The following is a 27,615-nucleotide window of genomic DNA, read 5'->3' as shown; positions in this document are numbered from 1 at the left end:
TCTTGTGTCTGTAATACTACATATTCTCCTCTAAGTGTTGACATTAAGGGACCTATTAACAAACATAGGAATGTCCTCATGGCTGATCCTGTTTTATGAAATATTTTCTCTGACCCTCCTCTCTTCTCACCAGAAGTGTAAGGGACTCTCTTCTTAGCACCAGCAGTGTAAGGGACTTTATCTCTAGGGCTGACACTTATGTCCCCCCGAAAAGGAATCATGGAGGACTGGATGATTAAACCTTTACCTTAGTTATCTCTAGACAGAATGTAGGTGGATCTAAAATCTGTATTTGAATTTTTCTCCCCAATTTTGATCTTGTCTCATTGCTGCAACTCTCCAAGGGGCTCTGGAGGCAAGGTTGAGTCATGTGTCCTCCGAAACATGACCCGCCTAACCTCGCTTCTTAACACCCGCCCGGTTAACCCGGCTTGCAAACCATTACAGACTACAAAGGGAAGCACAGCCGAGAGCTGCTCAGTGACACAAGCATGCATACCAGATGAGCTAAACTACTTCTATGCTCGGTTCGAGGCAAATAACACTGAAACATGCATGAGGGAACCAGCTGTTCTGGAAGACTGTGTAATCACGCACTCTGCAGCCTTTAAACAGGTCAACATTCACAATGCCGCAGGGCCAGACGATTTACCAGGACGTGTACTGCGAGCATGTGCTGACCAACTGGCAAGTGTCTTCACTGACATTTTCAACCTATCTGAGTCGGTAATACAAACATGTTTTAAACAGACCACCATAGTGCCTGTGCCCAAGAACACTAAGGTAACCTGCCTAATTGACTACCGACCATGAAGTAGCCATGAAGTGTTTCAAAAGGCTGGTCATGGCTCACATCAACACCATTATCCCAAACACCCTAGACCCACTCCAATTTGCATACCGCTCCAACAGATCCACAGATGATGCAATCTCTATTGCACTCCACACTGCCCTTTCCCACCTGTATAAAAGGAACACCTATGTGAGAATGCTATTCATTGACTACAGCTCAGTGTTCAACACCATAGTGCCATCAAAGCTCATCAATAAGCTAAGGACCTTGGAACTAAACACCTCCCTCTGCAACTGGATCCTGGACTTCCTGACGGTCCATCCCCAGGTGGTAAGAGTAGGTAACAACACATCCAACACACTGATCCCCGACACAAGGGCCACTCGGGGGTGTGTGCTCAGTCCCCTCCTGTACTCCCTGTTCACTCATGACTGCACGGCCAGGCACGACTCCAACACCATCATTAAGTTTGCCGATGACAACAATGGTAGGCCTGATCACCAACAATGACGAGACAGCCTATAGGGAGGAGGTCAGAGACCTTGGTGTGCACTTCACCAACAAACTAACATGGGTCCTCAGATCCTCAACAGGTTCTACAGCTGCACCATCGAAAGCATATTGACTGGTTGCATCACTGCCTGGTATGGCAACTTCTTGGCCTCTGACCACAAGGCACTACAGAGGGTAGTGTGAACTGCCCAGTACATCACTGGGGCCAAGCTTTTTGCCATCTAGGACCTCTGTATCAGGCGGTGTCAGAGGAAGGCCCTCAAAATTGTCAAAGACTTCAGCCACCCTAGTCATGGACTGTTCTTTCTGATACTGCACGGCAAGCGGTATCGGAACGCCAAGTCTAGGTCCAAGAGGCTTCTAAAACAGCTTCTACCCCCAAGCCACAAGACTCGTGAACACCTAATCAAATGGCTACCCAGACTTTTTGCTTTGCCCCCCCCCCTCTTTTACACCACTGATACTCTCTGTTGTTATCATCTATGCATAGCCACTTTAATAACTCTACCTACATGTACATATTACCTCAACTAACCGGTGCCCCCGCACATTGACTCTGTACCGATACCCCCCTGTATATAGTCTCTCTATTGTTATTTTACTGCTGCTCTTTAATTACTTGTTACTTTTATTTCCTATTCTTATCTGTATTTCTTTCAACCGCATTGTTGGTTAGGGGCTCATGAAGAAAGCATTTCACTGTAAGGTCAACACCTGTTGTATTCGGCGCATGTGACTAAAATAATTTGATTTAACCCAGAAGCAAGCCGCACCAATGTGTCGGAGGAAATACCGTTAACCTGACAACCGAGGTCAGCCTGCAGGCGCCCCAGCCCGCCACAAGGAGTTGCTAGAGCGCAATGAGCCAAGTAAAGCCTCCCCGGCCAAACTCTCCCCTAACGACACAAGGCCAATTGCCCTATGGGACTCCCGATCACGGTTGTGATCCATTCCGGTATCAAACCCGGGTCTGTAGTGACGCCTTAGACGGCTGCGCCCCTTGAGAGGCCCCCGGATCTCTTATCTTAACTCTCCACCCATCAGGTATAAACAAAGAATTGGTATTGAATTGTTTTCTGTAAATTGTGTATTGCTTCTTTAGATGCTATATCCCCCCCATGTAGTAGCCTATCGTTTCTAGCGCCATAGCTTCTACTTCTGTATTCTGGTCTTGTTGACCCACTACTTTTATGTGTTATTTATTCTGATGAAATTTGTAACAAAATTATTGATGATGTTTCTCTGTTTCTCTGATGTATATAATATATACAGTACCAGTCAAAGGTTTTGACAAACCTACTCATTCAAGTTTTTTTTTTTTTAACTTTTTTATACATTGTAGAATAATAGTGAAGACATCAAAACTATGAAATAACACATATGGAATCATGTAGTAACCAAAAAAAGTGTTAAACAAATCCAAATATATTTGATATTTTAGATTCTTCAGAGTAGCCACCAATTGCCTTGATGACAGCTTTGCACACTCTTGACATTTTCTTTCTTGATCATGTGACGTAAGTAATTATCCTTCAAAATATAAGCCAGGTGTGTGTGCCTTCCTATTACACTGATGATGGCGTGATTTCAGCCAAAACGTTTGTATTTTGTATTTCACCTTTTTGTACTTTACACTCATTTGGCATCATGATGACCAAATAAATATTTTTTCTTTTTGCATTTACCCCTTTAGCATTTTTTACATTTTTTTGTGCAGGTTTCCGTCTTCCAAGTATTTTTTTCTAAGACTGCCGGAAATTTCAGCCTGTTTTGGCGGGAGGGAGTTCTGGACTTCCATAGTGGCACGACCATGCGGTAAATTAGTTAATAAACCAATAAGAAAGAGAGTTCCTAACCTCTCTGCCAATAACAGCTAATTTTATGTTTTCCCCCTTCCCACTCAAACCACTCTCAGACTGTCCTAGCAACATTCTTGCTTGGTAAATTGTTCTTTGCAATGAAGCAATTAAAAAAAAACTTTTGGACCATTTTAATTGAAAACAATCTGACCAAATGATTGTTATCCAGAAATTATTTGATATTGAGATAAAAACGGCTGCATTGGACCTTTAAATAAAGTCAGTGATGACTCGTCAATACAGTAATTTTTCTAGTGTGAACAAACAACTTAAAGAACTTACCTTGACATCAAAGTTTTCACTAAATCAATATGGGGAGAACTATTATTCTCTCTAGCCTGTCCCCCAGGGCCTAGGTTGTTATTGAATTGCAGTTTAGTTTTATATCTTAATTTTCAAAAATCACATTGTTATAGCTTTAGTGCTATAAACTCATGCCTGTGCTGTCTCAACAATCTCACTCTTTACCTAGGTCCTATTATTCTGCCAGTCACGCACGCACAAACGCACGCACGTACGTATGCACGCACGCGCACACACACACACACACACACACACACACACACACACACACACACAAAGCAACCTTTTCAATCCAGAGTCAGCATAAAAAGCTTTATAACACCGGCCTCAACATTTTTTTAAATGCCACCTAAGCAGCTACGAAAGTATTTTCATCAAATATATCTATGTTTCAATACTTCTGATCTGAGATCTCTCTCTCACACACACACACACACACACACACACACACACACACACACACACACACACACACACATAGAATGACCTGCTCTTCGGATAGCGTTTCACAACTGGTGATCTAGAAGGTTCCCTGTCCTGTTAGATGTAAGGCCCTAAAAGTATTTATGTCAGGTCTATGCTGTATCATGGTACTGAATGTTTAATGTCTGTCTTTAAACAGGTGTGAAACCAAGAGCTTGTCATTTGAGATGTGTGGTTGTTCAAATTGTGTATCAGGTTCAGATGGAGACAGGCTTATAATGCATTTCAGAAAAAGATAAGAGGAGATGGGTAATAATAATGTGTGCTTGATTATTTTTGTGTATTTATATATATATATATATATATATATATATATTCATCCAGTACAGGGAGGTTTGTTCATTTATTTCTTAACTTTCCAGATTTAGACCTTGCATCTGCTCAGTTAGAGTTTGAGGTCACATGGGTTGCGAGGCAGGGATTTGTTACTACGCCGATAAATTACACTATCCATCCAGACCTTTGCCACAAACAGAACATTTGTGTGACCGGACCTTCTCAAATAGTACTTGAGTATCCCTGCTGTAGTGAATCATGATGCAGGCCTATGCCCCGCTGCTGAAGTCCTTAAAGTATTTGATGGTGGCATTTGAGCCTTGTCTCATAGACTAGACGTAACAAAGTAAAAGTAAATCCAGCCCTCTAAAATTAGTATGATATGTTACGTTTAGTATGGTTACATAAGACCGACGGTTACTTAAGGCAAAAACAAAAGTAGGGTTGTTGGCAAAAACAAAAGTAGGGTGGTTGGTTGGGGTGAATGGGTGGGCTTATATCCAGAGATTGCAAGTTTGAATCTCATCACGGACAACTTTAAATTTGAGCTAATTAGCAATTTTTTAACTACATACTACTTTTTAGCTTCCTTGCAACCATTTAACATGTTAGCTAACCCTAACCTTAATCCTTTAACCTAACTCTTAAACTTAAATCTAATCTTAACCCTAACCCCTAGTCTAGCTAACATTAGCCAGCTAGCTAACATTAGCCACTTAGCCACCAAACTAGAATTGGTAACATATACATTTAGCAAATTTGTAACATATTGTACGTTTTGCAAATTCATAACATATCAAACGAAATGGGTGATGGATATCCACAAACGAATACATACCATAGGAAGGTAATATATCATACTAAATGGACTGTCTCTGATTTATATACAGAATAATACAAAAGCTCTGAGACATGGTTGGGCAATCCCGAACGTGTCCCTGTATAATTACTTAGTGCTTAGGACATGGTACCTTAAAAATTGGAACCTTAAAAGATGTGAAAGAAAGTAAACAACATTTTATGAATCATGTTTTATCCTAGCCTCCTTGTCTAGATAAACCATTCGATATGGGCCATTTGGCAGGTGTCCGTTGTTGTGCGTGATAAGTGTTCCATCCCCTCTGAGCGTCATGTTACTGTTATTATCCCTTGGACCACTCAAGGAGCACGACAAGCAGCTGCCCAGCACCGGACCCAAACACGGACAGAGACTTACCTGACCCACACCTCTGCACTAACACCAGGCGACCAGAGGGCAACAAAGAGTTCAAAATAATAACAAAATTATAGAAATAGAATGGGATAAAACTGCCACACCTGCACTGTCATTTTCTAGGATGGCCTAAAATAGGATATCACATAAAGACGATTAATAAAATTGAAATTACAATTTAACTAAGATTTAGGAATATACTATTTAGAAAAACGTTGATCCTCTTGAAATCTAAGCTATATAGAAATTGCAAATGGTCTGGAAATATATGGAATTATGGTAGCTTATGTGGATTTGTAAAAACTATTGGTCGCTAACGGACCATGTAAAAAACTGTTGGTCACTAAATCCGTTTAGAAGGACGGTTGGCTGGTATGCCCTCATTTGTCTGAGCGGTTGGCTGTTGTCATGACGTGGCCTTTTCTGGGTGTAGATCGTGGCTTCCCCCTCTCTCTCACTTTCTCTCCTAAACCCAGGTTTTATTGTCTCAGGTTGTAAATTCCTGGCAGAGACTCTCTCCCCCAGTCATGCAGAGAGATCACAGAGAGAGAACAAAGGACTTCACTTGGGCAAACTACTAAATCCCCAAAATGGGATACTAAAACAATATGTCTACTTTTGAGAGTGTGGGAATGGTCCATGAACACTTAAGGGAGAGTTAGGTTGAGTGTGTTTCATTTGAAGATCTCATGAAAGACAGGAAACACACATAACGGTATCTCTTAAAGTGTACATTTCCCAGCTGTCAGGTTTAAATCAAAATATTGTGAAACGTATGTGATTAAACATGAAACTATTTGTGAAAAGATGTAATGTGATGTTAAGCTTCTAAATGAGAGTATGGATTTTTCATACAAAGATGAACTAGTCAGTGGCCACGCCCACGTGAGCATAGACATTACGTCGGCGTCATGGAACCGCACTTTTCTACTGAAATGCATAAAACCCACACCTGATGAAATTCACTTCAGACAAAGCAAAGTCCAGCGTGAGCTGTGGTGGCGAGTAGTTAAGACTAAGCAAACCCCAGCTGAGGTTGCAAATGGTTTAATTTCTGAGACCAAAACGTGCTGTGTGAAGTGGTTGAAACTACAACTCTACCAAAGGAGTTGTAGTTGGAAATGTTTCAACTCTGAGATCCCTACAGAATAAGAGCAAATCTGCAGCTAGAAATGACGTAAACCGAGGAAGAGAATACAGACAACCGCTCAAACATCTATTCTATGAGAACATTTCTGAAAGGTTCTCTGAAGTAGCCATTCTAACTACCTTGATCTTCGTGGAAACGCAACCAGAGAGACTCTGATGAACTCTCCAGCAGACAAACCATATTTTTTTTTAAATTTACCCCTTTTTCTCCCCAATTTCGTGGTATCCAATTGTTTAGTAGCTACTATCTTGTCTCATCGCTACAACTCGGTAGAAAGTCACAGCCCAACCAAGCCTCTTCTTAACACAGCGTGCATCCAACCCGGAAGCCAGCCAATGTGTCGGAGGAAACACCATGCACCTGGCAACCTTGGTTGGCGTGCACTGCCCGCCACAGGAGTCACTGGTGCGCAAAACCTCCCTAACACGGACAACGCTAGGCCAATTGTGTGCCGCCCCACAGACCTCCCGGTCGCAGTTGGTTACGACAGAGCCTGGGCGTGAACCCAGGGTCTTTTGCACAGCTGGCTCTGCAGTACAGCGCCCTTAACCACTGCGCCAACCAGTCTAGTTTGAGAAACAGACACCTCACAAGTCTGTGGCCGCATAATTAAATAGTACCCTCAAAACACCAGTCTTAACATCAACAGTGAAGAGGTGACTCCGGGATGCTGGCCTTCTAGGCAGAGTTACAAATAAAAAAACATATCTCAGACTGGCCAATAAAAAGAAAATATTAAAATGGGGAAAAGAACACAGACACTGGACAGAGGAATTCTGTCTAGAAGGCCAGCATCCCGGAGTCGCCTCTTCACTGTTGATGTTGAGACTGATGTTTTGCGGGTACTATTTGAAGAAGCTGCCAGTTGAGGACTTGTGAGGCGTCTGTTTCTCGAACTAGACACTCTAATGTACTTGTCCTCTTGCTCAGTTGTGCACCGAGGCCTCCCACTCCTCTATCTATTCTGGTTAGAGTCAGTTTGCTCTGTTCTGTGAAGGGAGTAGTACACGATGTGGTACGAGATCTTCAGTTTTTTGTCTATTTCTCGCATGGAATAGCCTTCATTTCTCAGAACAATAATAGACTGATGAGTTTCAGAATCTGTAATCGAATCCACAAATGCTGACGCTCCAGATACTCAACTAGTCTAAAGAAGGCCAGTGCAAAATGGTTTTCTAATGATCAATTAGCCTTTTAAAATGACACACTTGGATTTGCTAACACAATATGCCATTGGAACACAGGCGTGATGGTTGCTGATAATGGGCCTCTGTACGCCAATGTAGATATTCCATAAAAAATCTGCAGTTTCCAGCTACAATAGTCATTTTCAAAATGAACAATATCTACACTGTATTTCTGGTCAATTTGATATTATTTTAATGGACAAAAAATAGCTTTTCTTTCCAAAACAAAGACATTTCAAAGTGACCCCAACCTCTTGAACAGTAGTGTATATGTAAAGAATAATTTAATTGATTTGCAGATGAAGAAAAAGTGGTGTGTAGGGACGTTGTGCTATTTTCACAATACAATTATTTAATTAGATGAAGCACAACAGAAAACATATGTGGCTGTTGTCCAATAAATGGTTGCCATCCAATTGATCCTGTCAGGAGCTACTTGCAATTTCAACTGAAGGCCCAGCACTCCACTGAGGAAACATTGGATCCTCTTGTGCTTCATAGTCCATGGGATGATGGTTGAATGCTTTCAATTCCAAAGCATGGCTGTTGTCGTCCAATGGATGGCTGTTGTCCAATGAATGGTTGCCGTCCAATTGACCTGGAGAGAAGCCACTCGCGCTTTCAGCTGAAGACCCTGCACTCCCCTGAGGAAGCACTGGATCCTCTTGCGCTTCGTAGTCCATGGGATGATTGTTGAAGGCTTTCTCTGAGACATGTTTCAAGGTACGTCATCTTAAGATATCTGATATCTGATAAGATAAGATATCTGATATCTGATATCTGATATCTGAAGATCCCTTGAATTAATACTCATATTTATACACAGGTAAATCAGAAAATGTGGAGGATTCTGTGTATGAAATTATGTAATAGTGGGACGTACCAAATACGGGGGAGGGCAAAATGAGTTATTATATGTCAGGGGGCGGGACAAAATGCAGAGTCATCAATCAAAATTTTGACATAAGCAGTAGGATACTCTCTCACTCACTGTACTATTGAGATGATCAAATTAAATCAAAGTTCATTTGTCACGTGCGCCGAATACAACGGGTGTAGACCTTACAGTGAAATCCTTACTTACAGGCTATTTACCGACAGTGCAATTTCTAAATAAAAAAAGCTATTAGGTGAACAAAAGATAAATAAGAAATATAACAACAGTAAAAAAGACCATGAAAAATAACAGTTGCGAGGCTATATGCAGGCACCGGTTAGTCGGGCTGATTGAGGTAGTATGTACATGTAGGTATGGTTAAAGTGACTATGCATATATGATGAACAGAGATTAGCAATAGTGTAAAAGAGGGGTTGGCTGGTGGTGTGTGATGGGAAACAATGCCGATAGTCCGGTTAGCCAATGTGCGGGGGGGGCATTGGTTGGTCGGGCTAATTGAGGTAGTATGTAGGTGAATGTATAGTTTGTCCTGCTTCACTTTCACTCTCACACCTGTCTACTGTAGCTATTCTGTCCTAACTGACCTACTGCCATCCACTGCTTCCTCTGCTACCTGAATATATACTCTCAGCTGGCAAAAGCCTTATCAAAAAGAGACAAACAAAAGCTCTCCTGGTGACACTATGTGTAACTTTTCCCTCCCATCACATAACTAGGGTATGGCAAAAGCTGTATCAAAAAGAAACAAACAAGAGCTTCTTGATACATCAATATTTTATTGACTAACGAAAATTAGATGAACCACAATTACATCTTGGCAAGTAGGGTGTGGTATCCCTTGAAGGCTTCCCAGGCTGCAGCCCAGTGAAAAACCTAGCACCTCCTGGCAAAAACATAGATGTTTGTCTTCCAATGGATGGCTGTTGTCCAATAAATGGTTGCCATCCAATTGATCCTGTAAGGAGCTACTTGCAATTTCAACTGAAGGCCCAGTACTCCACTGAGGAAACATTGGATCTTCTTGTGCTTCATAGTAATCTTCATAGTAACCATAATCTTGATGGGTGTACAGTCGTCTCAAATCAAACTGTGAAGGACCTCGGCTTTACTCTGGACCCTGACCTCTCTTTTGACGAACATATCAAGACTGTTACAAGGACAGCTTTTTTCCATCTACGTAACATTGCAAAAATCTGAAACTTTCTGTCCGAAAATGATGCAGAAAAATGTATCCATGCTTTTGTTACTTCTAGGTTAGACTACTGCAATGCTCTACTTTCCAGCTACCCGGATAAAGCACTAAATAAACTTCAGTTAGTGCTAAATACGGCTGCTAGAATCCTGACTAGAACCAAAAACTTTGATCATATACTGTACCTCCAGTGCTAGCCTCCCTACACTAGCTTCCTGTCAAGGCAAGGGCTGATTTCAAGGTTTTACTGCTAACCTACAAAGCGTTATATGGGCTTGCTCCTACCTATATCTTTCCGATTTGGTCCTGCCGTACATATCTACACGTACGCTACGGTCACAAGACGAAGTTCTCCTAATTGTCCCTAGAATTTCTAAGCAAACAGCTGGAGGCAGGGTTTTCTCCTATAGAGCTCAATTTTTATGGAATGGTCTGCCTACCCATGTGAGAGACGTAGACTCGGTCTCAACCTTTAACCTTGAAGACTCATCTCTTCAGTGGGTCATATGATTGAGTGTAGTCTGGCCAGGAGTGTGAAGGTGAACGGAAAGGCTCTGGAGCAAGGAACCGCCCTTGCTGTCTCTGCCTGGCAGATTCCCCTCTCTCACTGGTTGTCTCTGCCTCTAACCCTATTACAGGGGCTGAGTCACTGGCTTACTGGGGCTCTTCCATGCCGTCCCTAGGAGGGGTGCGTCACTTGAGTGGGTTGAGTCACTGACGTGATCTTCCTGTCTGGGTTGGCGCCCCCCTTGGGTTGTGCCGTGGCAAAGATCTTTGTGGGCTATACTCGGCCTTGTCTCAGGATGGTAAGTTGGTGGTTGAAGATATCCCTCTAGTGGTGTGGGGGCTGTGCTTTGGCAAAGTGGGTGGAGTTATGAAAGTGGGTGGAGGGATGATATGACAACAGCCAGTGAAAGTGCAGGGCGCCAAATTCAAAACAACAGAAATCTCATAATTACAATTCCTCAAACATACATGTATCTTATACCGTTTTAAAGGTAGTCTTGTTGTTAATCCCACCAGTGTCCGATTTCAAATAGGCTTTACGGCGAAAACACCACAAACGATTATGTTAGGTCACCACCAAGCCACAGAAAAACACAGCCATTTTCCCAGCCAAAGAGAGGAGTCACAAAAAGCACAAATAGAGATAAAATGAATCACTAACCTTTGACGATCTTCAACACTCATAGGACTTCATGTTACACAATACATGTATGTTTTGTTTGATAAAGTTCATATTGATATCAAAATAACTAAGTTTACATTGGCGTTTTACATTTACTAGTACCAAAAACATCCAGTGATTTTGCATAGCCACATCTATTCAACAGAAATACTCATCATAAATGTGGATGATAATACAAGTTATACACATGGAATTATATATATACCTGTCGTTAATGCAACCGCTGTGTCAGATTTCAAAAAAACTTTACGGAAAAATCCAACCATGCAATAATCTAAGACGACGCTCAGAACAATCAAGTCAAATTAGCCGCCATTTGGTAGTCAACATAAACCATAAATTACATGCTAAATATTCCCTTACCTTTGATGATATTCATCAGAATGCACTCTCAGGAATCCCAGGTCCACAATAAATGCTTGATTTGTTCAATAATGTCCGTTATTTATGTCCAATTTGCTACTTTTGTTAGCGCGTTTGGTACACCTATCCAAACGCTGGAGCTGGTCGACCATTTTTTTGGACAAAATCTTCAAAAAGTTATATTACAGGTTGAAGAAACATTTCAAACGAAGTACAGAATCAATCATTATGATGTTTTTATCATAAATCTTCAATAAAGTTCCAACCGGATAATTCGTTTGTATCTTGAGGAGGAACGGAACGCAGGAGGATATCATGTGGTATGAGCATGACCTGGAACTGGCTCTCTGCCAGTAGTCTGACTCATTCCCCTCTCATTCAGTCCCACAACACAATGGAAGCGTCATTCAAATTTCTATAGACGGTTGACATCTAGTGGAAGCCCTAGGAAGTCAATCTTCATTCATATCTCAAGGGGATTTCAATAGGGAATGGGTTGAATATATACCAACCTCAGATTTCTCACTTCCTGTTTGGATTTGTTCTCAGGTTCTTGCCTGCCATATGAGTTATGTTACACTCACAGACATCATTCAAACAGTTTTAGAAACTTCAGAGTGATTTCTATCCAATACTACTAATAATATGCATATATTAGCAAATGAAACTGAGGAGCAGGCCGTTTACTCTGGGCACCTCTGGGCACCTTTCATCCAAGCTACTCAATAGTGCCCCTGCAGCCATAAGAAGTTAAGTGAATGAGATACTGTAGAATAGTATAGAAAACAATATATACACATTAATGAGTAATGCCAGATGTAAACATTAGGATACCATAGAAAAGTATAGAATACAATATATACACATGAGATGAGTAATGCCAGATATGTAAACATTATTAAACTTCATCAGGATTGTTGGGTCCCCTTCGGGACGGTTGAGCTAATGTATGCTAATGCGATTAGCATGAGGTTGTAAGTAACAAGAACATTTCCCAGGACATAGACATATCTGATATTGGCAGAAAGCTTAAATTCTTGTTAATCTAATTGCACTGTCCAATTTACAGTAGCTATTACAGTGAAATAATACCATGCTATTGTTTGAGGAGAGTGCACAGTTTTGAACATGAAAAGTTATTAATAAACAGACTGGCACATTTGGGCAGTCTTGATACAACATTTTGAATAGAAATGCAATGGTTCATTGGATCAGTCTAAAACTTTGCACATACACTGCTGCCATCTAGTGGCCAAAATCTACATTTCACCTGGATGGAATAATACATTATGGCCTTTCTCTTCCATTTCAAAGATGATGGTACAAAAAAATACAAAAACACGTTTGATTTTTTCTTTGTATTGTCTTTTACCAGATCTAATGTGTTATAGTCTCCTACATTCCTTTCACATTTCCACAAACTTCAAAGTGTTTCCTTTCAAATGGTACCAGGAATATGCATATCCTTGCTTCAGGGCCTGTGCTACAGACAGTTAGATTTGGGTATGTCATTTTTGGCGAAAATTGAAAAAAAGGGATTGATCCTTTTAAAGTGATAGTGTTCCATTCCTTAAAGTGGCCAGTGATTCCTAGTCTATGCCTAAATGCTTCTAATGTGCTAGTTATGTCTGTAAACCCTGTTATGGATGATGCGAATTTTCGCAGCTTTTTGTTAAAAATTGTGCAACATTTCAAAGTCCTGCTACTCATGCCAGGAATATAGTATATGCATATGATAAGTATGTGTGGATAGAAAACACTCTGAAGTTTCTAAAACTGGTTAAATCGGGTCTGTGGCTATAACAGAACGTGTTTAGGAGTAAAAATCCCTGGTAAAACTGTTTACCAAAAACAAAAACAAAAATATTTGTCCGCCATTCAATGAATTGTTTAAGACGAGAGAATATATGCGAACCCCCTGTAAACGCCTACAGCTTCCACACGATGTCACCATTGCTATCAATATCAGAATCATTTATCCCTGGTTACAACACGAATAGACCCCTCCCTTCTTCTGGCGCACCACAGTATGTTGTGAAACTGAAAAAATGGACGATGTTTTCCAGACTTGCTGCTATCGAATACAGATCGCCCCGTGATCAATTTGATACATCATTAACGTTTATTAATACCTAAAGTTGGTTTAGAAACGTCGTTTGAAGTGATTTGTAAAAGTTTATAGGCGACTTTTGTAATTTTAAAAAGTGACGTTGCGTATTGTAAATGGACTTTTTGCAGCATCAGACTGGCCTTCAGCAAATGACATTTTGGGTATACAATGACGGATTTAATCGGGAAAAAGACCCAATTGTGATGTTTATGGGACATATAGGAGTGCCAACAAAGAAGCTCGTCCAAGGTAATGAATGTTTTATATTTTATTTCTGCGTTTTGGGTAGCGCCGGCTACTGCAAAATCTGTTGTTTACGTGTCGTGCTGGTATTTTGGGGGGTGCATGCTATCAGATAATAGCTTCTCATGCTTTCGCCGAAAAGCATTTTACAAATCTGACTTGGTGGCTAGATTCACAACGAGTGTAGCTTTAATTCAGTACCTTGCATGTGTGTTTTAATGAAAGTTTGAGATTTAACGAGTACTAAGTAAAGTACTATAGGTGGCGCTCTGAAATTTCCGCTGAGCTATCCCTGTGCAGGGACCACCTCCATAAGAAGTTTTAACAGTCTGATGGCGTTGAAATTGTTTTACAATCTCTCAGTCCCAGCTTTGATGCACCTGTACTAACCTCGCCTTCCAGATGATAGCGGGGTGAACAGGCAGTGGCTCGGGTGGTTGATGTCCTTGATGATCTTATTGGCCTTTCTGTGACATCGGGTGCTGTAGGTGTTCTGGAGGGCGGGTAGTTTGACCCTGGTAATGCGTTGGGCAGAACGCACCACCCTCTGGAGAGCCTTGCGGTTGTGGGCGGTGCAGTTGCCATACCAGGCAGTGATACAGCCCGACAGGATGCTTTCAATTGTACATCTGTAAAGGTTTGTGAGGGTTTTAGATGACAAGCCATATTTCTTTAGCCTCCTGAGGTTGACGAGGCTCTGTTTCTCTTTCTTCACCACATTGTGTGGGTGGTCCATTTCAGTTTGTCAGTAATGTGTACGCCAAGGAAGTTGAAGCTTTCCACCTTCTCCACTGTGGTCTCGTCGATGTAGATGGGTGTGCTCCCTCTGCTGTTTCCTGAAGTCCACAATCATCTCCTTTGTTTTCTTGAAGTTGAGTGAGAGATTATTTTCCAGGCACCACACTCCCAGAGCCCTCACCTCCTCCCTGTAGACTGTCTCGTCATCGTTGGTTATCAAGCCTACTACTGTTGTTTCATCTGCAAACTTGATGACTGGGTTGGAGGCATGCTTGGCCACGCAGTCATGTGTGAACATGGAGTACAGGAGGGGGCTGAGCACGCATCCTTGTGGGGACCCAGTGTTGAGGATCAGCGGAGTGGAGGTGATGTTTCCTACCTTCACCACCTGGGGGCAGCCCGTCAGGCACAAGGCGGGGTTCAGACCCAGGGCCTCGAGCTTAATGATGAGCTTGGAGGGTACTATGGTGTTGAATGCTGAGCTATAGTCGATAAACAACATTCCTACATAAGTATTCCTCTTGTCCAGATGATATAGGGCAGTGCGTAGAGTGATGGCGATTGCATCGTCTGTGGATCTATTGGGGCGGTAAGCAAATTGAAGTGGTTCTAGGGTGCCAGGTAAGGTAGAGGTGATATTATCCTTGACTAGTCTCTCAAAGCACTTCATGACAGAGTTGAGTGCTACAAGGAGACAGTCATTGCCAACAAAGGGTATATAACAAAGTATTGAGATAGACTTTTGTTATTGACCAAATACTTATTTTCCACCATAATTTGCAAATAAATTCATAAAAAATCCTACAATGTGATTTTCTGGATTTTTCTCATTTTGTCTGTCATAGTTGAAGTGTACCTATGATGAAAATTACAGGCCTCTCTCATCTTTTTAAGTGGGAGAACTTGCACAATTGGTGGCTGACTAAATACTTTTTTGCCCCACTGTACCCCAACCAGAAGCCATGGATTACAGGCAACATTCACACTGAGCTAAAGGGTAGAGCTTTCAAGGTGCGGGACTCTAACCCGGAAGCTTACAAGAAGTCCTGCTATGCCCTGCGACAAACCATCAAACAGGCAAAGCGTCAATACAGGGCTAAGATTGAATCATACTACTAAGGCTGGTAATTTCTCACATCAACACCATTATCCCAGAAACCATAGAACCACTCCAATTTGCATACCTCCCAAACAGATCCACAGATGATGCAATCTCTATTGCACTCCACACTGCCCTTTCCCACCTGGACAAAAGGAACACCGATGTGAGAATGCTATTCATTGACTACAGCTCAGCGTTCAACACCATAGTACCTCAAAGCTCATCACCAAGCTAAGGATTCTCGGACTAAACACCTCCCTCTGCAACTGGATCCTGGACTTCCTGACAGGCAGCCCCCAGGTGGTGAGGGTAGGTAGCAACACATCTGCCACGCTGACCCTGAACACTGGAGCTCCCCAGGGGTGCGTGCTCAGTTCCCTCCTGTACTCCCTGTTCACCCACGACTGCATGGCCAGGCACGACTCCAACACCATCATTAAGTTTGCTGACGACACAACAATGGTAGGCCTGATCACTGACAACGACGAGACAGCCTATAGGGAGGAGGGCAGAGACCTGGCCTGGTGGTGCCAGAATAACAACCTATCCCTCAACGTAACCAAGACTAAGGAGATGATTGTGGACTACAGGAAAAGGAGCACCGAGCACGTCCCCATTCTCATCGACGGGGCTGTAGTGGAGCAGGTTGAGAGCTTCAAATTCCTTGTTGTCCACATCAACAACAAACTAGATTGGTCCAAACACACCAAGACAGTCGTGAAGAGGGCACAACAAAGCCTATTCCCCCTCAGGAAACTAAAAAGATTTGTTATGGGTCCTGAGATCCTCAAAAGGTTCTACAGCTGCAACATCCTGACCAGTTGCATCACTGACCGGTTGCATCACTGCCTGGTACGGCAATTGCTCGGCCTTCGACCGCAAGGCCCTTCAGAGGGTAGTGCGTACGGACCAGATCATCACTGGGGCAAAGCTGTCTGCCATCCAGGACCTCTACACCAGGCGGTGTCAGAGGAAGGCCCCAAAAATTGTCAAAGACCCCAGCCACCTCAGTCATAGACGGTTCTCTCCGCATGGCACCCCCCACCCCCAACCCCTCTATTACGCTGCTGCTACTCTCTGTTTATCTTATATGCTTAGTCACTTTAACTATACATTCATGTACATACTACCTTAATTGGCCCAACCAACTAGTGCTCCCGCACATTGGCTAACCGGACTATCTGCATTGTGTCCCACCACCTGCCAACCCCTCTTTTTACGCTTCTGCTACTCTCTGTTCATCATATATGCATAGTCACTTTAACGATACCTACATGTACATACTACCTCAATAAGCTTGACTAACAGGTGTCTGTATATAGCCTCGCTACTCTTTTTTCATAAGTCTTTCTACTGTTTTATTTCTTTACTTACCTACACACACACAACTTTTTTTTGGCACCATTGTTTAGAGCCTGTAAGTAAAGCATTTCACTGTAAGGTCTACACCTGTTGTATTCGGCGCACGTGACAAATACACTTTGATTTGATTTGATTGGTTTGGTTCTGGCCTCTATAGAGCTGTCCGGTTAGTAGATGATGTTGAGGCCCATTGACTGTACTCTTGATCACCACCACATGCACATACACCCAGGTACAGCTGTTTCTATTTGAGGATGTTTATATGATTTTGGAAATTCGAATGACTTGGAATGCTATTGTTGTGGTTATTTCAATGTGTTATTTCTGATTGGTTGGGAATGGCAGGGCTATGATGGGTGAGGGATCATTTAGATAGGCTGAGCAGCCAAACTAACAGGACTTAATGGAAACTGAATGGACTGTGAGGGTTAGTTAGTTAGGTAGAGAGGAGAGGAGAGGAGCAGGACAGCCTATTTTTACAGCAATAGAATGACTTTATTTTTCTTAAAGGATCTTCTGATGTGGCAAGTCGGATAAGATGAAGATAGCCAAAAGTAAACATTTAAAACAGCAACATGCACACATGTTGGGCAAGTGGGGCACAGCTATTTTTGCAGAAAATATGGGGCTCAAAACTGGTGGATGTCACGGCCGTTAAAAGAAGAGGACCAAGGTACAGAGTGGTGAGCTTACATTTGGTTTTTATTAGAAAAGATGACGCCAACAAAACAATCAACACTACAACACAAACCGTGACCCTATATGCTATGTGCCATAAACAAAAGTCAACTTCCCACAAAGACAGGTGGAAAAAAGGGCTACCTAAGTATGGTTCTCAATCAGAGATAACGACCCGGCCAAAACATAGAAATACAAATAATAGAATATAGAAAACCCACCCCAACTCACACCCTGACCAAACCAAAATAGAGACATAAACAGAATCTCTAAGGTCAGGGCATGACAGTGAGGCTCCACATGCCCTGGATGACTGGTTGCCACTGACAGATACAAATTCTTGCAAGGTAGGCCTATCCTATGTACCCTACAAGATAAATGTAGCTAAGTCACAACATAATTTTCATCTAGAATTAGATCCGCACAAGTCACACAAATCAATTGGCATGTAGGCCTAGCCTATTGATGCATGTTCAAAACTGTTAGTGGCTCTTTTGGTATTAACAAAATGAAATACAATTTTATTCCTGAACAGACTTTTAATATTGATACCCCATTCTGTATTTTGGTATTTTATTAGGATATGTTGCGAAAGCGCAGCTACTCTTCTTGGGGTCCACACAGAACATGAAACATTACATAATACAGAACATTAATAGACAAGAACAGCTCAAGGACAGAACTACATACATGTAAAAACGGCACACATATCCTACATATCAATACATACACAAAATATTCTGTATAGTGGATTTCCTCTCAACAATGGTAAACATTTTTATCTGAGAATGCAACCCTCCCTGTCCAAGACACTTTCTCCCGCCCCTTCCCTCCGTATGACCGCGAGTCGAAGCGCAGACCCCTGTCTTCACCACACGCGCCAGTCAGTCACCTGGATGCGTGAGACCCAGCAGTCGCGAAGCATATAGCGCGGGATAAAACGAAAGCTTATGAGTAATTGGACATCCTTTCTTTCTGTCAAAGGAGATAAAGCAGATGCTTCATGCGGAATGGAAGGAGATTTTGTTTCACCAAAGACGCAATGAGAGGGTCTAGGTTCAGAGATCATTGAACATTTGGTTGATACGCTTATCAGCAGAATATACGAGTTTCTTGCTCTGTGAAGGAAAATACTGTAGTTCATTTTTTCCTGAAGTGCTGTATTGTACCGAAGTTGACATGGCTCTTCTAGTCCACCTTAAGACGATCCGGGACCTTCGTGGAAAGGGGGACAGAATCGCCAAAGTCACATTTCGAGGTAAGAAACTCAAATACTTTATTATCACTACAGATGCGTTGTCCGAGATGTTTTCTCTCTCTATGACCCAATAGGAATAGTCATACTGATTGCGCAGTGCCTAGGAGTTTGCGATGTGATCGATGTGATTTGGTGTATGAGCCTGTGGATAGGTAAACCCCAAGGTGGTGACGCGTCTCCTGTGGTTGCACTGAAAAGTTAGGGAAACCCCCGCCTGCCTCCACAATCCCAGGAGGTGACGGAGAGAGACACAGATTGTGGAGGCGAGCTTTTATGCATTGGAATACATAATACCCATAAATAAATAAATAATAATTTATTGAGTAATTTTAGTTAGGACATCGTTTTTTAACCGTTAAGTTTAAACATGTGTTCAATAACCTGTAGTCCTATCGATCAGAAGGATATTCTCTTCCCTATAGCCCGAGTCGTTATACGCAACCGTTATTTCACGTTTTACATTTCTACAGCTCTCATCTTTCTCCACCGTGGCTAGCCTCCCTTGCAATGCGCTCAGCTGAGCTGGATCTTACAGTATCAAAAACCATTGATTTCCATCACGGAAAGGAATGAGACTCTAATAAGGAAGCTGGCCCGTGGTCGGTGGTCCATTATGGCCAACTCCAATGGCCAGGCAGGTCTGATTGGAAACAGATTGGTAATCCCAATGCAACAATTAAACGAATGAACAATATAGGCACTGTAGATGAAGGCTAGACTGCTACGCATTCGTGTGGAGGGAATTGTGTGTGTTTTCTGTTTGAAACTGTTTGCCCGTTTCAGCACCACGGAGAGCAAATTCTGATTTTTGAGACAGCCTGTGTGTGTGTGTAGGCAGACATTAACCTTAATCTTAACCACACTGCTAACCGTTTGCCAAATTGTTATGATATAGCCAATTTGGAATTTGCCGCTAGTTGCAGTGATAAACTTTTATGACATCACAATGTCAAATTCTTCTATTATGACATCACAGTGACTCATTGTTTGTTGTTAACATTTATGACATCACAATGCTGAACTAGTAATTGAAAGAAATGTTGCGATAACTCTTTATGACAATGAGTAGCCTACTTGTTTGTAGAATAAAGGCCAATAACTGTTTACACAGTAACCCTGCCGTTTTACCAGTTGAAGTCGACACCTGCTGTATAAACTGTCTGGCACTGAAACCGTAAATTATGTGGCTTGTTGTTCAATTTAACTAAGGAACCATATAAGATGTTCGGTTTCTGAACTATTAATTTAGGATGTCAGTGAAATGGGCAACAATTTAGTAACTGGGCCGTCCCGCTCAGTAGGCAGGAATATGCAGACGCCTATGGCTGCAGATTGACGAAGGCGGCATTTTCTGAGCTAAATTGACATCCAACCACACATAAAACCTGACATAATCCCCCCCCCCCAAAAAAAAAAAAAAAAAAAACAATTTCTCTCAACCGGTGGCAAATGTTTTTTTTTTAGGTGAGTGCTGCTGCCGCCCTATGATAAGCAGTGCCTCCTTTGTCAAAGGCAGGGGGAGACTAAATATTTACCATTCCCAACGTGACTCACCATGGTGTTGTTGGAGAGACGCATTACTGTGGCGCTCCACCAACATTCCGACCAAAAAAAGTATATAACACAAATCATGTAGCAGATATCAAATATGGTAGAAAGAGTATGTTGTATTTTCTGTAGCCTACAGGCTGGAGATAATGTAACGAGACAAACATTTTACATCATGCCAGTTTCTCCGATCAAATAGCCTGAACTAAATGGCGCCCAATCAAATAAAAGATTAGCTGACATGTTTAACAAAAACAGGACAGGTCAAAGTAAAATGGACAATATGGAATGGACAATCACGCTAATCACGACTGCTGTCCAGGAGTTTCATCCCGTGGCCTAAATTATCATGCTCAGTGGTTTCACGTTTGTATCTGTACATGTTTTATGAGCTGATCATAGCGAAAAATAAAATGCTTCTTCTGCATTTCCCACTGTGCAAACACATTGCAAATGGGCTCAGGATAATAAGCCCTTTATAAAGTTGGGTAGCTGATATTAAGAGCATAAATAGCCACATTGATTAGAGACAGGAATCAGCACTGATAAAGCCCATGCAACGACCTACGCCCCACTAAGCACAGACTAAGGCCGACGTCTTATGGACGTCTTTAAAAAATAAAATAAAAATTACAAACGGAAGGCCTACCACATAGATGGGCATTACTAAAATTACATTTCAGGCAACTCCAGTCCTCCGTGGCCTGATTGATGCCACACTTTTGCCCCAGCCCCAGCTAACACATCTGACACCAATAATCATCTAATCACGATCTTCTGTTTAGAATGCAATTCGTTTCATCAGTTGTGTTGACTAGGGATGGGGGAAAAGTGTGACACCACTCCAGCCCCCAAAGACTGGAATTGCCCATCCCTTTTGTAGGCTATACCTCAGTAAGCACGGACTTGACGCTAACACATTTTGGACGTATTGTTTTGGTCCTGTCTAGAGTTGTAATTCTTTTTTTGGTGCAGTCCAGACCAGCCTTGATTTCCACGTCCATGGACATTGTTTTTTTGTCCAGTCCGGACCAAATCTGAACTAATCATAGACATCAATGTTTGGTTCAGATGTTGTCCGGTCTGGAATAGCCTTTATTTGGCCCAAACATAGACGTCTATAAATGACATATTTGCAACTTTCATTCAGAACCAAAATGAACATGATTTCAATGTCTTGAAAATATATATTTTCAACACCCGGAAAATATGTGTTTTCAATATCTGTAAAATACCAATTTTCATCTTTCATTCAGAATGGAAAATTAACCTGATTTCCGCATCCGGAAAATACGTATTTTCACCTTTCATTCAGATCCTAAATTGAACCTAACTTCAACGTCTGGGAAAATATGTATTTTATTTTCAGCTGCAATTGGTTTGTCTCGCCTAGGGTGGCAGAATGGCCATGTGTCTGATTTAACAGTGAAAGAAAACCTAGTCTCTCTCTCTCACTCTCTGTCCCCCTCCCTGTCCTTCTCCATCTCCCTCTCTCTTTCCTTCCCTATCCACCCCTCTCTCTCTGGTGTTTGAGATGTTGTTGATAGCTCCTTGCCTGGAGTACATGCTGTCAGCAAGGCCTCCTGGGTACTTTAAAATCAGACTGTTTCCTGTCTGGAGAGGAAGGGTTCTCTCAGGAAGCCCCTGCCCCACTGGGCAGGTCAACCTATATCCCTTACAGGGACAGACACTGGGGAAGGTTATGTAAGCTTTGTTACCAGTAACCACAGAGTTAGACATCTATCCCGTGGGGGGGAACATATAGATTGACCATTGTGTCTATTAAGTAGAAGAAGCTTAAGATAATATATGTTCTAAGTCCAGATATACAGTACAAAAACCTGAACATACACATGCTGTGCTGTACAGTGCATACAGTACCAGTCAAAAGTTTGGACACACCTACTCGTTCCAAGGTTTTTCTCTATTTTTACTATTTTCTACATTGTAGAATAATAGTGAAGACATCAAAACTATGAAATAACACATACGGAATCATGTAGTAACCAAAAAAGTGTTAAACAAATAAAAACACATATTTCAGATTCTTCAAAGTAGCCACCCTTTCCCTTGATGACAGCTTCTCACACTCTTGGCATTTTCACAACCAGATTCATGAGGTAGTCACCTGGAAGGAATTTCATTGAACATGTATGCCTTGTTAAAGTTCATTTGTGGAATTTCTTGACTTCTTAATGCGTTTGAGACAATCAGTTGTGTTGTGACAATGTAAGGGATTTCCTCCTCTTCTTCCGAAGAGGAGAGGCGAGAAGGATCGGAGGACCAATATGGGGCGTGGTAAGTGTCCATGGTTCTTTTAATAAGAAATACTTAACATGAACACAACTGAATACAAAAACAATAAACGTGGAACGAACGAAACCCAAAACAGTACCGTGTGGTGAAAAACACAGACACGGAAACAAACACCCACAAACAAACAGTGAAACCCAGGCTACCTAAGTATGATTCTCAATCAGAGACAACTAATGACACCTGCCTCTGATTGAGAACCATACTAGGCCGAAACATAGAAATCCCCAAATCATAGAAAACCAAACATAGACTGCCCACCCCAACTCACGCCCTGACCATACTAAATAATGACAAAACAAAGGAAATAAAGGTCAGAACGTGACAGACAAGGTATGGGTGGTATACAGAAGATAGCCCTATTTGGTAAAAGACCAAGTCCATATTATGGCAAGAAGAGCTCAAATAAGCAAAGAGAAACAACAGTCCATCATTACTTTAAGAAGGTCAGTCAATGCAGAAAATTTCAAGAACTTTGAAAGTGTCATCAAACGCGTTCGCAAAAACCATCAGGCGCTATGATGAAATTGGCTCTCATTTCCTCCACAGGAAAGGAAGACCCAGAGTTACCTCTGCTACAGAGGATAAGTTCATTAGAGATACCAGCCTCAGAAATTGCAGTCCAAATAAATGCTTCATAGAGTTCAAGTAACAGACACATCTCAACATCAACTGTTCAGAGGAGACTGTGTGAATCAGGCCTTCATGGTTGAATTGCTGCAAAGAAATCACTACTAAAGGACACCAATAATAAGAAGCAACTTGTTTGGGCCAAGAAACATGAGCAATGGACATTAGACCGGAGGAAATATGTCCTTTGGTCTGATTAGTCCACATTTGAGATTTTTGGTTCCAACCGCTGTGTATTTGTGAGACGCAGAGTAAGTGAATGGATGATCTCTGCATGTGTGGTCCCCACTGTGAAGCATGGAGGAGGTGTGATGGTGTGGGGGTGCTTTGCTGGTGACACTGTCTGTGACTTACTTAGAACTCAAGGCACGCTAAACCAGCATGGCTACCACAGCATTCTGCAGCGATCCGCCATCACATCTGGTTTGCGCTTAGTGGGACTATCATTTGTTTTTCAACAGTACAATGACCCAACACTGGGTTGTGTAACGCTGTGTAAGGGCTATTTGACCAAGAAGGAGAGTGATGGAGTGCTGCATCAGATGACCTGGCCTCCACAATCACCTGACCTCAACCCAATTGAGATGGTTTGGGATTAGCTGGACTGCAGAGGGAAGGAAAAGCAGCTAACAAGTACTCAGCATATGTGGGAACTTCTTCAAGACTGTTGGAAGATCATTCCAGGTGAATCTGGTTGAGAGAATGCCGAGAATGTGCAAAGCTGTCATCAAGACAAATGGTGGTTACTTTGAAGAATACAAATATTACATTTATTTTGATTTGTTTAACACTTTTTTTGCTTACTACATGATTCCATGTGTGTTATTTCATAGTTTTGATGTCTTCACTATTATTCTACAATGTATAAAATAGTTTTAAAAAATAAGAAAAACCCTGGAATTAGTAGGTCTGCCTAAACTTTTGACTGTTACTGTACATTTCAGTGATTGGTAGAGGACAGTCTGTCCACAAAAGCCAAGAATTTTCCCAAATCTATTGTCAACATGTGTTGAATGACAGCATGAATATTTCACCAACATAATTTTGGTAGGGTGTTGAATTGCCCGCTGGTAAAAATAGATTGTTTGGGGCTTTGTTATCTCCTAGCACTTCCCTATTCTGAAGTCAAGTACTTCCCTATTCTAAAGCCAGATACTCTAACTTCTCCTGCACTGTAAAATGGCTTGATGGTAATGCTTGTCTTCTCTTCCCGGGCCTGAGGCGAAGTTAGCACAGCCAATGTGTTACGCTGTATATAAAATAAATGAGAAATTAAATTATTATTTCCACCATCACGGAACTGAGTCAGATTCACTCTGGTTGAGATTCAATTACAGATTACTTGATTCTCAAAGAAGTTGTTATCGTTCTGCCTGCTTAGGATAATTCTCTCTCTCTCTCTCTCTCTCTCTCTCTCTCTCTCTCTCTCTCTCTCTCTCAAATTTGAAATAGTTATGAAAGGGACTCTCTCTCTCGTTTTCTCCCTCTCTGTCACTCAATTTGTTTCTTTCTGTTCCTCTGCTAAATTGTAGAAATGAAACAGGTTGCTGAACGCTCTCTTTCCTGTAAATCTTTTTTTTAATTACAGAACACTGCAAATATATTTTTTCCCTCTGCTCTGCTGGTATAACCTTTTACTTTCACTCTACAGTAAGATATCAGTAAAAAAAACGCTCTCACTCTATAAATCCCCAGGTAATTGAAAGTGCACAGACTGTCCCCGTGTCTACTATTCAACGTAGTATATTGATTGACGTACCTCGCTGTAGGTGTTTTCTAATTTTCTCCCTCTCAATCTCCTTACGTCTGTCTGTCTCTGTCTCTCTCTCTCTTTCTGTTTTTATTGACTTGCTGCTCCGCTTTGCCTTGGTCATTTATATCTCTGCCATGGTCCCACATTACCAGGTTTTTTTAAAATCTCTCACTCCCGATGCCTTGTTACATTTGAATTGTTTGGTGTTAAGCGTACTTACATAACATTATGGCCTCTATTTTTTAGCTAGTGCTAAGGTGATGCAAGTATCAAACGCACGTTAGTGTGCAATTTCGTCATGTAATTCTGGTGCACTGGCATTTTCCAGCCCTAACGCCAGGTTTGGCAATTTACCTGTCTATCATCAGCTCGCTTGCGCTGAGGTGGGTGGGAACGGGTGCAATATTTAAGGTGTGTCCTTAAAAACAAGTGTAAAAGTGAGAATTTCATGCAGTGGTAATGGGAAGTTTTAAGACCCACCAAAATCAGGCCTTAACAGTTACACAGTTGATAATGGCATGGATTTTGACATTGGAAGCGCAGGCTATCCAGCCATGACGCACAGTGCTCATGGAAGGCGAGATATGCCTCTTGTACCGGTGAGTCTAGTATAATTCTATATATTTTTTCAAATATTGGTTTCCCGCCATTTCATTTAATTTGACAAAAAACAAACTTATTAGAGAGATTCACCGTCCATGGGTTTACCCTTGAAAACGAACATAGCTTGAATTAAATGCAATTCCGTCAGTTATTTCTGGAGAAGTGCAAATATGATCAGTAAGATGGTACCATGAAGGTTAAAAAACACTACATTTCCCAGCAGTATAACGATGAGTAGACATTCCCCCTTTCTCTTTATATTGGATCTTTATCCAGCTTCTGTGAAAAGTTTGGATGTACAGTTGAAGTTGGAAGTTTACATACACTTAGGTTGGAGTCATTAAAGCTAGCTTTTCAACCCTATCCACAACTATAGTTTTGTCAAGTCGTTTAGGACATCTACTTTCGTGCATGACACAAGTCATTTTTCCAAAATTGTTTACAGACAGATTATTTCAGTTACAATTCACTGTATCACATTTCCAGTGGGTCAAAAGGTTACATACACTAAGTTGACTGTGCCTTTAAACAGCTTTGAAAATTCCCAAAAATGATGTCATGGCTTTAGAAGCTTCTGATAGGCTAATTGACATCATTTGAGTCAAGTGTACCTGTGGATGTATTTCAAGGCCTACCTTCAAACTCAGTGCCTCTTTGCATGGGAAAATCAAAAGAAATCAGCCAAGACCTATGAAAGAAACGTGTACTTCCACAAGTCTGGTTCATCCTTGGGAGCAATTTTCAAACGCCTGAAGGTACCACGTTCATCTGTACAAACAATAGTACAAAAGTATAAACACCATGGGAACACGCAGCCGTCATACCACTCAGGAAGGAGATGCGTTCTGTCTCCTAGAGATGAATGTAATCCCAGAACAACAACAAAGGACCTTGTGAAGATGCTGGAGGAAACAGGTACAAAAGTATCTATATCCACAGTAAAACGAGTCCTATATCGACATAACCTGAAAGGCCACTGCTCCAAAACCGCAATAAAAAAAGCCAGACTACGGTTTGCAACTGCACATGGGGACAAAGATCGTACTTTTTGGAGAAACGTCCTCTGGTCTGAGGAAACAAAAATAGAACTGTTTGGCCATAATGACCATCGTTATGTTTGGAGGAAAAAGGGGGAGGCTTGCAAGCCGAAGAGCACCATCCCAACTGTGAAGCACGGGGGTGGCAGCATCATGTTGTGGGGGTGCTTGTGCACTTCACAAAATTGATGGCATCTTGAGGAAGGAACTTATGTGGATATATTGAAGCAACATCTCAAGACGTCAGTCAGGAAGTTAAAGCTTGGTCGTAAATGGGTCTTCCAAATGGACAATGACCCCAAGTATACTTCCAAAGTTGTGGCAAAATTAATTAAGGACAACAAAGTCAAGGTATTGGAGTGTCCATCACAAAGCCCTGACCTCAATCATATAGAAAATGTGTTGGCAGAATTGAAAAAGAGATCCTACAAACCTGACTCAGTTATACACAAGCTCTGTCAGGAGGAATGGGCCAAAATTCACCCAACTTATTGTGGGAAGCTTTTGGAAGGCTACCCGAAACGTTTGACCCAAGTTAAACAATTTAAAGGCAATGCTACCAAATACTAATTGACTGTATGTAAACTTCTGACCCACTGGGAATGTGATGAAAGAAATAAAATAATTCTCTCTACTATTATTCTGACATTTTACATTCTTAAAATAAAGTGGTGATCCTAACTGACCTAAGACAGGGAATTCTTAATTGGACGAAATGTCAGGAATTGTGAAAAACTGAGTTTAAATGTATTTGGCTAAGGTGTATGTAAACCTCCGACTTCAACTTTACGTAAAACCATCCATAGTCCAAGTAGGCTTGT

The 27,615-nt window shown here is 41.7% G+C and overlaps 1 protein-coding gene across 6 annotated transcripts in view; it reads left to right on the top strand.

Moving 5' to 3' along the window:
* The first annotated feature begins 18,496 nt into the window (after positions 1-18,496).
* Positions 18,497-27,615, top strand: part of LOC110530908 (otoferlin) — a 165,143-nt gene continuing 156,024 nt past the window's right edge. For all 6 annotated transcript variants that reach the window (XM_090243387.1, XM_090243390.1, XM_036985434.2 and 3 more), the window contains exon 1: positions 18,497-18,910. In XM_090243387.1, coding sequence (XP_090099513.1) covers positions 18,832-18,910 — 79 coding nt within the window. In that variant the 5' untranslated portion in view covers positions 18,497-18,831. The remainder of the gene's footprint in view (positions 18,911-27,615) is intronic.

Source organism: Oncorhynchus mykiss, chromosome 8 (genome assembly GCF_057628025.1).
Source record: "Oncorhynchus mykiss isolate SJ-2025 chromosome 8, ASM5762802v1, whole genome shotgun sequence".
In the NCBI taxonomy this organism is placed as follows: Eukaryota; Metazoa; Chordata; class Actinopteri; order Salmoniformes; family Salmonidae; genus Oncorhynchus; species Oncorhynchus mykiss.
The sequence above is the reverse complement of the archived record's forward strand: the minus strand, read 5'-3'. Positions and strand labels throughout refer to the sequence as shown.